The 13,525-nt window shown below is 44.3% G+C and overlaps 1 protein-coding gene across 1 annotated transcript in view; it reads left to right on the top strand.

Annotated features, from left to right (window-relative positions):
- The first annotated feature begins 244 nt into the window (after window positions 1-244).
- LOC135512829 (procollagen galactosyltransferase 2-like) overlaps window positions 245-13,525 on the top strand; it is a 44,260-nt gene continuing 30,979 nt past the window's right edge. Inside the window, exon 1 of the mRNA XM_064935257.1 lies at window positions 245-582. Within this exon, the coding sequence (XP_064791329.1) occupies window positions 344-582 (239 nt within the window). The 5' untranslated portion in view covers window positions 245-343. The remainder of the gene's footprint in view (window positions 583-13,525) is intronic.

The following is a 13,525-nucleotide window of genomic DNA, read 5'->3' as shown; positions in this document are numbered from 1 at the left end:
CAGCCAGCGGGGAGGAGGTAGACAAGAGATGTTACCCCTCTCTCCAGTGGAGCCTGCTGATGGGAGGACAGCTCATAATAATGGCTGGAATGGCGCAAATGGAATGGCATTAAACACTTGGAAACCTTGTGTTTGATGTATTTGAAACCATTCCACTGATTCCGCTCCAGCCATTACCACGAGCCTGTCCTCCCTAATTAAGGTGCCACCAAACTCCTGTGCTCTCCCTCGTCCACACACTCCATCCCCTTCCCTTCCTACCTTCTTCGCTCCCTCCCACAATCGCTCACTCTTATATTCAGTCGCGGCAGAGTTCAGGTTGGGATAACGGTGTTATCTGGGAATGATGCCGGCGGTTGGAACCGTGGGAGTCGGACTGCTCTGCGCGCTGCTTGTCGCCCTCATGCCGGGTGGCATGTCGGACTTGGTGACTCTGGTGCAGGACTCGGTCCGACCCGAATCGTCACTGCTGATGCCAAAAGTCATGATCGCCATTCTGGCTCGCAACGCAGCGCACAGCCTGCCGCACTACCTGGGCTGCATCGACAGGCTAGACTATCCGAAGGAGCGGATAGCTATCTGGTGAGAAACGCAACTAACTTTTTAACACCTTTATTCCGGTCAAATCGTCTCCAATAGCCAACAGCAGGGATCATCAACTAAATTCATCCGCGGGACCATTTTTCTTGAGCGGATGGTCGGTGGTGGGAACATAATTACAAATCATTTCTAGACTGCAACTATTTCACAAAAACATAATTATTTCAAACCTTGCTTACATTTGTATACGAGCACGCCTCTCTATAATGCGTGGGAATAGGCCTTCCAATACGAAAATCAATTGGAGATGATTTCCTGGTGGGTTTTTTTAACAGTATTTCATGTCCAGTAATAAATATATATATATATATATATATATATATATATATATATATATATATATTACTTGACATGAAATACTATATATGTGTGTGTGTGTGTGTGTGTGTGTGTGTGTGTGTGTGTGTGTGTGTGTGTGTGTGTGTGTGTGCTTTAAACAAGATTTGCTCAGAAAACTTGGGGAGGCAAATTAAACCACCCACGGGCGGAGGGCCGCCAGTTGGGGCACGCCCGCGACAATTCTTGCTTTGCACTTTACTATGGGAAAAAAAGTACACACATATAAGTAACATAGAGCTTATTGTTATCGGTATGGTGTCGGTATTATAATGAGAACCTCCTGTCCTGTCCACGTAAAGAACAGAGACGCTGCTGTCAGCGTGAACGAGACTTGTTGCTGCGTTTTACAATGCCCTCTCCACGCGTGTCTGCTGGGTTCCTAATTGCATGTTAGGAGTAGATGAATGGGCAGAGCATGTTGTTGACGGTGTTTTTTTATTATTATGCACACATTGCAGAAATCGGGGGGCTTAAAACAGCAGCCAGGTGTGGGGGGGTGGGGGGTGGGGGGGGGGCCATATCGCCAAAAGTCTCCATCATCAATTCTACATAGGCAGTTGCACAGGGGTGGACTTGGATAACAATTCGGCTCTGGCATTTTATCCACACCTATTGTGCTGGTTTATTTGTTTCGGCATTTTCTCTGCTGTCACTGTGCATCTTCTTGTTCTCTGTCTGCCTCTTTGCTTAAGCCTTAAACATTATAAAAGCCAAGCTGTCTTAAGGTGTCATCATGCTTCAGTTCTGCTGGCGGCTAGCCAAAGTCGGCTAAGTGAACCAAACGAATATGTTCGTATACTCCGTTAAAAGACATTCGCTTGAAAAACGAGGAACAAAAGCGGCAATAGTACTATTTGTCCATTTTGAGACGCTGTAGCCAGTATACACTTCCTCTAAATAATCATAATTAATCTAAGGCAACTCAATAAATCTGTCATTAATTTAGATGTTTTTTGCAGAGGAGATCTTAGTTGCGCTATTTTACATCTAACTAAGATGTTTGGGGCACTGTTTCGAAATAAAGAAATGTCTATCATTGAAGGACAACAAAGACTTTACTGAAGAATCTATATTGTTGACCAATCACCGATGAATGGGTGTAGACTAAAGCTACCGACTTCGGCTTGCCTCAAGAAAAAATGTAATGTTCCCCAACAACCGTACCGAAGTCCAAAACTAACAAAAATGTCACAAAATGTCGTCATGATATATGCACAAACTCTTCCCAACTGTTTCGGCTGGGAAGCATGCATACGCCTTTGGGTTACAGTGTCCTCAGAAAGTATTCAAGCCCCTTAACTTTTTCCACATTTTGTTGTGCTACAGCCTGAATTTAAAATGGTTTAAATGTAGCTTTTTTTTGTCACTGGCCTACACACAGAACCCCATAAGGTCAAATGGAATAATGTTTTTTGATATGTTGGTAAATTAATTAAAAATGAAAAGCTGAAATGTCTGGAGTCAATAAGTATTCAACCCCTTTGTTATGTAAAAGTAAAAATGTGCTTCACAAGTCACATAATAAGTTGCATCACTCTGTGTGCAATAATAGTGTTCAACATGATTTTTGAATGACTCATCTCTCTACCACACACATACAATTATCTATAAGGCCCCTCAGTGAATTTCAAGAACAGATTCAACCACAAAGACCAGGGAGGTTTTCTAATGCCTCACAAAGAAGGGCACCTATTGGTAGATGGGTAAAAATACAATTTAAAAAAATACATTCAATATATCCCTTTGAGCATGCTGAAGTTATTAATTACACTTTGGATGCTGTATCAATACACCCAGTCACTACAAAGATACAGGCATCCTTCCTAACTCAGCTGCAGGAGAGGATGAAACCGCTCAGGGATTTTACAATGAGGCCAATGGTGTCATTAAAACAGTTACAGAGTTTAATGGCTGTGATAGGAGAAAACTGAGGATGGATCAACAATATTGTAGTTACTCCACAATACTAACCTAATTGAAAAAGTGAAAATAAGGAAGCCTTTACAGAATACAAATATTCCAAAACACTTGACAAAACACTGTTTTGCAATAAAGCACTAAAGTAATACTGCAAAAAAATGTGGCAAAGCAATTCACTTTTTGTTCTGAATACAAAGTGTTATGTTTGGGGTACATCAAATACAACACATTACTGAGTACCACTCTCCATATTTTTAAACATAGTAGTGGCTGCATCATGTTAGGGTATTCTTGTAATTGTTAAGGACTGGGGAGCTTTTCAGGATAAAAAATAAATGGAATGGAGCTAAGCATAGGCAAAATCCATTAGGAAAAACTGGTTCAGTCTGCTTTCCACCAGACACTGGGAAATTATTTTACCTTTCAGCAGGACAATAACCTAAAACACAAGGCCAAATCTACGCTGAAGCTGCTTGAGTGGCCGAGTTACAGTTTTGACTTAACTCAACACAACGCCACAGATGTTTCAAGTTTTGAGGGAGCGTACAACTGGCATGCTGACTGCAGGAATGTCCACCAAAGCTTTTGCCAGAGAATTGAATGTTAATTTCTCTACCATAAACCGCCTCCAACTTTGCTTCAGAGAATTTGGCAGTACGTCCAACCAGCCTCACAACCACAGATCATCTGTAAACACACCAGCCCAGGAGCTCCACATCTGGCTTTTTCACCTGTTGAATCGTCTGAGACCACCACCAAGAAAGCTGATGAAACTGGGTTCGCACAACCAAAGAATTTCATCAAACTGTCAGAAACCGTCTCAGGGAAGCTCATCTGCGTGCTCGTCGTCCTCACCAGGATCTTGACCTGTCTGCAGTTCGGCGTCGTAATCGACTTCAGTGTACAAATGCTCACCTTCAATGGCCACTGGCATGCTAGAGAAGTCTGTTCTTCACGGATGAATCACGGTTTCAACTGTACTGGCCAGATGGCAGATAGTGTGTATGGCGTTGTGTGGTCAAGTGATTTGCTGATGTCGATGTTGTGAACAGAGTGCCCCATGATGGCGTTGGGGTTATGGTATGGGCAGGCATAAGCTAAGGACAATGAACACAATTGCATTTTAGAGATGGCAATTTGAATGTACAGAGATCACTTTTTTTCTTTTACCTTTATTTAACTAGGCAAGTCAGTTAAGAACATATTCTTATTTTCAATGACGGCCTAGGAACAGTGGGTTAACTGCCTGTTCAGGGGCAGAACGACAGATTTGTACCTTGTCAGCTCGGGATTTGAACTTGCAACCTTTCGGTTACTAGTCCAACACTCTAACCACTAGGCTACCCTGCCGCCCCATGATGAGATCCTGAGGCCCATTGTTGTGCCATTCATCCGCTGCCATCGCCTTCTGTTTCAGCATGACAGTGCATGGTCCCATGTCCCAAGTATCTGTATAGAATTCCTGGAAGCTGAAAATGTCCCAGTTCTTCCATGGCCTGCATACTGACCAGACATGTCACCCATTGAGCATGTTTGTGATTCTCTGGATTGACGAGTACAACAACGTGTTCCAGTTCCCGCCAATATCCAGCAAGTTCGCACAGCCATTTAAGAGGAGTGGGACCACATTCCACAGGCCACAATCACCAGCTTGAACAACTATGCGAAGGAGATGTGTCACGCTGCATGATGCACGTGCTGGTCACAGCAGATACTGACTGGTTTTCTGATCCACACCCTTACCTTTTTTAAGGTACAGTATCTGTGACCAACAGTCATGTGAAATCCATAGATTAGGGCCTAATGATTTTATTTAATTGACAGATTTCCTTATGTGAACTGTAGCTCAGGTACATCTTTGAAACTGTTGCATGTTGCATTTATATTTTTGTTCAGTGTAAGATAACTCAAGAAATCTGTCAATAATTTAGACATTTATGCAGAGGAGATCTTAATTGCGCAAAACAACCTCACAAAATGACATCATAATATATGCACAAACTGTTTCGGACTGTTTCAGATGAGAAGCATGTGGACGCCTTAAGTGTTAACGACTATTACAGGGCTCCAGACTAACATTTTCCCCTAGTGTCACAGGTGCCACTAACCTTTACAGTTGATGGCACCAGCCCATGAGTAATCCTCTTTTAAAGTCATTAATTGTGCCTTATTAAGAAGTATAATAAATACACTACTGGGGTATTCAATAAATAAATTGTTTTATCTAGCACGATCCAAGCAAGAATGCAAGATATTTTGATGTACAACTTAATCTAGTGATTGGAGATGGGGAGAGAGTAGACACTGAGTGGCTCGGACAGCGGCACAAAAGGTGGGTGCTCAACACACTGAGGAAGTGATGCGTAAAGTGCTGTGGAGAGAATCACGGGAGAGACGAAAGGTCTGGATGACTAGTCTACAGGGACAAAGAAAGTCAGTGCACAAGCATGTGGAGAATGCCCATCACATACCTATTTTGTTGCACATGGAAACTTTTAAGAGGGACTTGATAGTTTAATGCGTTTTCTCTGTTTCTCCCAGAATTGAAGTCATCACCAGTTGGATGCTTTTGTCTTTTGTTTTCCACTCATCCTTTCAAGGCTTGCTTTTGTTTGCAGCTTTTTGTTTGTCTGTTTCTCATTGAGAACACTTCCCAATGCACACACACACACGCGCGCACACGCGCACGCACACACACACACACACACACACACACACACACACACACACACACACACACACACACACACACACACACACACACACACACACACACACACACACAAATATCTACCCTGGTGTTTTAATATTTGGGAACAGATTTCCTAAATTCAACTTATTTTTAGCTGAATTACGTTTTTGGCCCACGGGGCCGTCTGTTACCGACCACTGCCCGGCCCCTGACCCATAGGATGTGCCTGTTGCTGCTGAATTCTACTGTCTGTCTGTATTGTTCTCCTGAATCTGAACCAATGACTGTAAAGGTCTCAGTATATCTCTGCATGCTCTCAATACTAACTGCCAATGAGAAGTCTTTGGCAAAGAGACATTTATTGGGTGGTTGAGCAGCCTAGATGTTCAGTGTTGATAATCACTGTACCATGAAGAAGAGTTTTTTTAAGTATGAGAATCCACGATCAGCTCCTTCGTTTTGAAGAGGTTATTTTCCCGGCACCACTCCGCCAGGGCCCTCACCTCCTCCCTGTAGGCTGTCTCGTCATTGTTGGTAATCAGGCCTACTACTGTTGTGTCATCTGCAAACTTGATGATTGAGTTGAAGACGTACGTGTCCACAGTCATGGGTGAACAGGGAGTACAGGAGGGGGCTGAGCATGCACCCTTGTGGGGCCCCTGTGTTGAGGATCAGCGAAGTGGAGGTGTTGTTTCCTACCTTCACCACCTGGGGGTGGCCCGTCAGGAAGTTTAGGACCCAATTGCACAGGGTGGGGTTCAGACCCAGGGCGCCAAGCTTAATTATGAGCTTGGAGGGTACTATGGTGTTGAAGGCTGAGCTATAGTCAATGAACAGCATTCTTACATAGGTATTCCTCTTGTCCAGATGGGATATGGCATTGTGCATTGCAATAGCGATTGCATTGTCTGTGGATCTATTGGGGCGGTAAGCAAATTGAAGTGGGTCTAGAGTGTCAGGTAAGGTAGAGGTGATATGATCCTTAACTAGCCTCTCAAAGCACTTCATGATGACAGACATGAGTGCTACGGGGCGATAGTCATTTAGTTCCAGACAGCTGGTCTGCGCATGCTCTGAGGATGAGGCTAGGGATGCCGTCTGGGCTGGCAGCCTTGCGAGGGTTAACACGCTTAAATGTCTTACTCACGCCGGCCACAGAGAATGAGAGCCCACAGTCCTTGGGAGTGGGCCGCGTCGGTGGCAATGTGTTATCCTCAAAGCGGGTGAAGAAGGTGTTTAACTTATCCGTGAACAAGATGTCGGTGTCCACGTCGTGGCTGGTTTTCCCTTTGTAATCCGCAATTATCTGTAGACCGTGCACTTTCAGTTTTGCACGAATGCTGCCATCTATACATGGTTTCTGGTTTGGGTAGGTTTTAATAGTCACCATGGGAGCAACATCCTCTATACACTTCCTGATGAACTCAGTCACCGTGTTCGTGTATACGTCAATGTTGTTATCAGAGGCTACCCAGAACATATCCCAGTCTGCATGATCAAAACAATCTTGATGCATTGATTCCGATTGGTCAGACCAGCGTTGAATAGACCTTAGCACGGGTACTTCCTGTTAACACATGGACTGGAGTACTCGCTCTGGAAAAACACTTGACCACTGCTACTCCCCCTTCCGGGATAACTACAAGGCCCTCCCCCGCCCTCCCTTCAGCAAATCAGATCACAAATTCAATTTTGCTCCTCCCTTCCTATAGGCAGAAATTTGTGATCTGATTTGCCGAAGCGAGTGCGGGGGATGGCCTTGTAGTTTTCCCGAAAGGGGGAGTAGCAGTGGTCGAGTGTTTTTACAGATCGAGTACTACAGTGAATGTGTTTTTAGAACTTCGGTAGCATTTTCCTCAAATTTGCCTTTTGTAAAACCCCAAATGCTTTTTTAAAACACAATCACACCGTGAGTAGTTAATCATGAAACATACACCACCACCCTTCTTCTTCCCGTAGACTTCTTTATTCCTGTCTGCGCGATGTACTGAGAACCCAGCTGGCTGTATGGACGGGACAGTATATCCGGAGAGAGCCATGATTCTGTGTTACAGTCGCTGATGTCTTTCTGGAAGGAGATCCTCACCCTGAGCTCATCTACTTTATTGTCCATAGACTGAACATTAGCGAGTAATATACTTGGAAGAGGTGGATGGTGTGCATGCCTCCTGAGTCGGACTAGAAGTCCACTCTGAATACCTCTTCTCTGCCGTCGGCGTCTTGGAGCAGCCAATGGGATAAGTTCAATTGCACTGGGGGGTACGAACAAAGGATCCAATTTGGGAATGTCGTTTTCCTGGTCGTAATGCTGGTGAGTTACCGCCGCTCTGATATCCGAAAGTTATTTCCCGGCTGTATGTAATAACACAAAAAAAAAACGTTCTGGGCTAATAATGTAAGAAATAGCACACAAAAAAACGAAATACTGCAAAGTTGCTTAAGAGCTAGAAGCAGAGCTGTCATGTCTGTCGGCACCCTCTACAATACATATACAGTATATGTATTGTAACAACAAAAACAGTGGTTATACAACCTAAATAAAGCGAGGCAGTGAAAGCAACAGAATGGTAGAATTATGATTTGTGAAATAAAAGCTGATTGTGTGATTAAATGTGTGCTGGCCACAGACCCAGTGCTAGTGGCTAATTACTGGGTGGCAAGGCCCAAGGCTGTGTGTTTGTGTTGGGGCTGACGGGTAGAGCTTGTACCCTGCTCACCTTTCAGTTCTCCCTACCCTTCCTCTGTGACACGGAGACTGTCGCTGTTCATGTGTGTATGTAGGGTCACATGAGAGTTTCAACTGGGTCATGGCTGGAGGAAGGGCAGTCTGTGTGTATGATAGAGACACAGAATAGATGGGATAACACACTCTCCACAGAAAGCTTCAGTAGTCTGAAAAGCAAATGGACTTGTCTGTCTGACAGAGAGGACTGAGAGAGAGGTGAGAAAGACTCACACTGTGCTGTGAAAGAATGCAGGGAATGGTTTTTAGGAAAGAGGTAGACAGGGGGCGGAGGCAGGGTGGTTGGCAGGCTTGTGTTGAGAATTACACAGGGGCACTGAGCAGGTTAGTAAAGTGAACTCACATTCCATCCATGCTCAAACAGTGTACCCTCCCCCTCCCCTCCCTCCTCTGCCCCCAACATTGAGCTGGCTGCAGGCCAACAACTGGACCCGGGCCTGGACCCAGGCCAGTGATTGGTTGATGGAATGTAACTCAGCCCTGTGATTGGTCACCAGGTCATGACTACGTGTTGTGACTGGAGGGAAAGGCTGAGCTCATCTTTGGGGCAGCGTTCAGGAGTAACTCAGTAGTCTGGAGCTAGGTCTGTGGGCTGTTTATTGTAAGTGCTTAACCAGGTGGTGAACTGGAGGGAGAGATGGTTTGTCTATGTGTTTCGACATAGATCATGTCAGGACTATGAAAAGACAACGGTTCCCAGAATTATCTGTATTGATGTGAAATAGCCTAATAACAGAGAATTCCTTGTGGTTTCTATACTCGTATCCCCATGTTAGAGTATCATATGACATAACCCACTGCACAATGCACACACCAAGAAATCTGAACCACAAAGAAAAAATCTGAACCACAAATCATGTTTTAATGCTACATGCAGATGAAAGAGAGTACCATCCAAACCATGTGTGCCCTTAGGCCTTAGGTATTATAGTGTTGTTAGCACAGATGTCAGAGAGAGAGAGAGACACAGCTACATGTGAGCTCTCACATTTTTCAACATTTATACAAAAGGATAGATTTGGAGTTAGATAAACTTGGATTTTTTTGGTAGGTACATATGCAGGATGCTACCCTCCACAGCATGGCCTTCGCTCCAGATCAAAACTCCAAACCTACAACCTCATTTTGAACCAAAATTAACCAGAGTTTACTGCTTCCAAGGTTTCCCTGTTCCAAGCTTTGAAGCGTCCTCCCTTTGAAGCCCCCTCCCGCTGTTCAAAGACCATTCACTGGTATTTTCTACAAGAAATCTTCCTCCAGAAATAAAAGCATCCCCCAAGTGGGTGTGACACCTCGTCCTGTTGCCTGCTGCACTGCTGCTTGGATTCCACCTGGCAATCTGTTCACCATCTGCCCTGGCCTGTCTCCCCCTCTGGTACAGGTACCCCCACCACACTCCTGAGCTTTCGCTCACCTCCAGCACACACGCACTGTTGAGGCGAGTTATTCTGAACAAACGATGGCTAGCCCAAAGACATTATATATTTTTTTTATTGTGCATTTTTCTATTTTGCTTTTTGCCTCATAACTCCTGCACACTTTGTTGACTCCAAACTTTACCCAACTGCGGGACAGACTATGTTCATTCCCACACTTGGGACACTGGCTCTCTAGTGGTTACACAGACTTTTGGTCTCCCATCCTATTCTAACCACCTCTCGCTTTGTATTCATGTTACCTGATGAAATCGCTGTACAATTTGATCTTGTTGCCATCTGATGCACATTCAGATGTCATAAATCAGCACTGTAGAGCTCTTCCTGTCCTATGCCGTGCCTTGATTGTATTACTGTTGATGATATCTGGGAATGTGCATGTACACCCTGGCTCACCTACTGTTGCTAGCCCCAATTCAGACATGTGCTCTGATATCTGCTTCATTGATTTCTGCTCTCGTAAAAGCCTGGGCTTTCTGCACATTAACACTAGAAACTTATTTCCTAAAAAGAAACAATTGAAAGTGTGGGTTCACAGCTCCAATCCAAATGTGTTGGTTATTACTGAGACGTGGTTATTAAGGAAGAGTGTTTTGAACACTGATGTTAACCTTTCTGGTTATAACCTTTTTCGGCAAGACAGATCTTCCAAAGTTGGGGGAGTGGCAATCTTTACCATGGATCACCTTCAGTGCCTGGTTGTCTCCACCAAGTCTGTCCCCAAATTTGATTTGCTGGTTTTAAGCATTAAACTTTCAAATAGCTCTTTGTTGACTGTTGCTGGGTGCTATCGTCATCCATCAGCACCGGCCTGTACCCTAACTGCCATTAGCTCTCTCCTGGCCCCTTACACCACGTCTGAATTTGTCCTGCTAGGTGACCTAATCTGGGACATGCTTAAACCACCTGACCAAATCCTAAAGCAATGGGACTCCCTAAATCTTTCTCAGATTATTACCAATCCCACAATGTATGACTCCAAACACCCAGAAAATGCAACTCTCCTCGATGTTATCCTCACAAATAATCCTGATAGGTATCAGTCTGGTGTTTTCTGTATTGACCTTAGTGTAATCACTGTTTTACAGCCTGGGTTTTGTAATGACTGCTCAGTGAAACGACCTGTGCTGATTTGTCATAGATGCTTGCTAATAAACTTTAATGAGCAAGCCTTCCTTCATGAGCTGGCCTCTGTAAAATGGGATAGAATCAGCTTGATCCCCTCTGTCGAAGATGTTTGGACCTTCTTTTTTGATATTTTCAGTGGTATTGTTAACAAATAAGACCCCATGAAGAAAATGATAATTAAAAACATGTTCAGCCCCTGGTTCGACTGTGATCTTGCAGAGATACTCCACCTCAAGAATTGCATTTGGCGAAAGGCTCGGCACACGCATACTCAGGCTGACTGGCTATCGTTCAGGCAAATGAGAAATAAGTTCACTTACGCTCTCCAGATAGCTACAGTTAGTTACTTTAAGGATCAGTTCTCTCTTTGTGGGTCTAACCCCAAGAAGTTCTGGAAAACAGTTAAAGACCTGGAGAATAAACCCTCCTCCTCACAGCTGCTCATGTCCCTTAATGTTGATGATGTGGTTGTTACTGACAAGATAGCTCTTTAATCACCACTTCATTAAGTCAGGATTCCTATTTGACTAAGCCATGCCTCCTTGCCCATCCAACATTTCCTCATCTCCCACCCCTTCTAATGTGACTATCCCCTTTCTTCCTTAAGGTTGCTGCCCATATCATCGCCAAGCCTATCTCCGATCTTTTTAACCTGTCTATCCTTTCTGGGGAGGTTCCCATTGCTTGGAAGGCAGACACGGTTCATCCTTTATTTAAAGGGTTGATCAAGCTGATCCTAACTGTTATAGGCCTATTTTTATTTTGCCCTGTTTATCAAAAGTGTTGGAAAAACCTGTCAATAATCAACTGACTGGCTTTCTTGATGTCTATAGTATTCTCTCTGGTATGCAATCTGGTTTCCGCTCAGGTTATGGATGTGTCACTGCAACCTTAAAGGCCCTCAATGATGTCACCATTGCCCTTGATTCTAAGCAATGTTTTGCTGCTATTTTTATTGACTTGGCCGAAGCTTTTGATACGGTAGACCATTCTTGTGGGCCAGCTAAGGAGTATTGGTGTCTCTGATGGGTCGTTGGCCTGATTTGCTAACTACCTCTCTCAAAGAGTGCAGTGTATAAAGTCAGAAAATCTGCTGTCTCAGCCACTGCCTGTCACCAAGGGAGTACCCCAAGGCCCGATCCTAGGCCCCACGCTCTTCTCAATAAACATCAACTACATCTGCTCAGGCAGTAGGAAGCTCTCTCATCCATTTATATGCAGATGATACAGTCTTATACTCAGCTGGCCCCTCCCCAGAGTTTGTGTTACATGCTCTACAACAAAGCTTTCTTCGTATCCAACAAGCTTTCTCTACCCTTAACCTTGTTCTGAATACCTCCAAAACAAAGGCTTATGTGGCTTGGTAAGAAGAATGCCCTTCTTCCCACAGGTGTTATTACTACCCCTGAGGGTCTAGAGCTTGAGGTAGTCACCTCATACAAGTACTTGGGAGTATGGCTAGACGGTGCACCATCCTTCTCTCAGCACATATCAGAGCTACAGGCTAAAGTTAAATCTAGACTTGGTTTCCTCTATCGTAATCGCTTCTCTTTCACCCCAGCTGCCAAACTTATCCTGATTCAGATGACCATCCTACACATGCTAGATTATGGAGACATCATTCATAGATCGGCAGGTAAGGATGCTCTCGAGCGGCTAGATGTTCTTTATCATTCGGCCATCATATTTCCCACCAATGCTCCTTATAGGACACTCTATTCTCCTCTGTAAACTGACCATCTCTGTATACCCGTCGCAAGACCCACTAGTTTATGCTTATTTATAAAACCCTCTTTGGCCTCACTCCACCCATCTGAGATATCTACTGCAGCCCTCATCCTCCATATACAACACCCATTCTGGCAGTCACATTCTGTTAAAAGTCCCCAAAGCACACACATCCCTGGGTTGCTCCTCTTTTCAGTTCGCTGCAGCTAGTGACTGGAACGAGCTGCAACAAACATTCAAACTGGAAAGTTTTACCCTTGCTTCCAAAGAGCTCCCTTTTTACTGGATTACAACATTGAAAGCTAAGTAGCAGTCCAATAACCAACTATTTCCTCTGATCTACACTATATTCCGTCTCTTAGAATTCCATCGTGCTGCGTAGAATCTTTCTGGGAGTATAGAACCTTGATCCACCTCCGAGTGCAACTGTGTCACCTCAGGTCTGATAGCAGTGTGGGTTCTGGAGGGGAATCTCATGGTTTTAATTCTTCTGTCAGGCCTGGTGATGAGGGCCTTGGTTTATGTCTTTTTGACCATGTCAGGAGACCCCTTTACATTTTGGGGATTGTTTTTTTCACAGAAAGGAAAGGGGGAAGAAGACAGGATAAGATTTTGTTGAATTTGAAGCAGACAATATGGGCTTTTGTGAATGTAAATTATAATATCAGATTTTTTTCTCTCTTGGTTTCTCTGTATCATCTTCTCCCCATCTCTCTCTCTCTCTTTTTCCCTCTCACTCTCTTTGATTTGATTTCCCTCTCTCACTCTGTGCATTAGATCATATCACTGGCACATGGCTGGTATGTGAGTGTGTGTTTAATTATCCTCAGTGCTCTGGCCCAGTGTCAGTCCGTTGGGGTCTGCATGTGGTGGTATGTGTCTGTTTCTACTCAGCTGGCCAGTACCCTGCCTCTCCTTCTGATTCCCATTACCAATCCC

This window comes from Oncorhynchus masou, chromosome 24 (genome assembly GCF_036934945.1).
Source record: "Oncorhynchus masou masou isolate Uvic2021 chromosome 24, UVic_Omas_1.1, whole genome shotgun sequence".
Classification (NCBI taxonomy): Eukaryota; Metazoa; Chordata; class Actinopteri; order Salmoniformes; family Salmonidae; genus Oncorhynchus; species Oncorhynchus masou.
The sequence above is the reverse complement of the archived record's forward strand: the minus strand, read 5'-3'. Positions and strand labels throughout refer to the sequence as shown.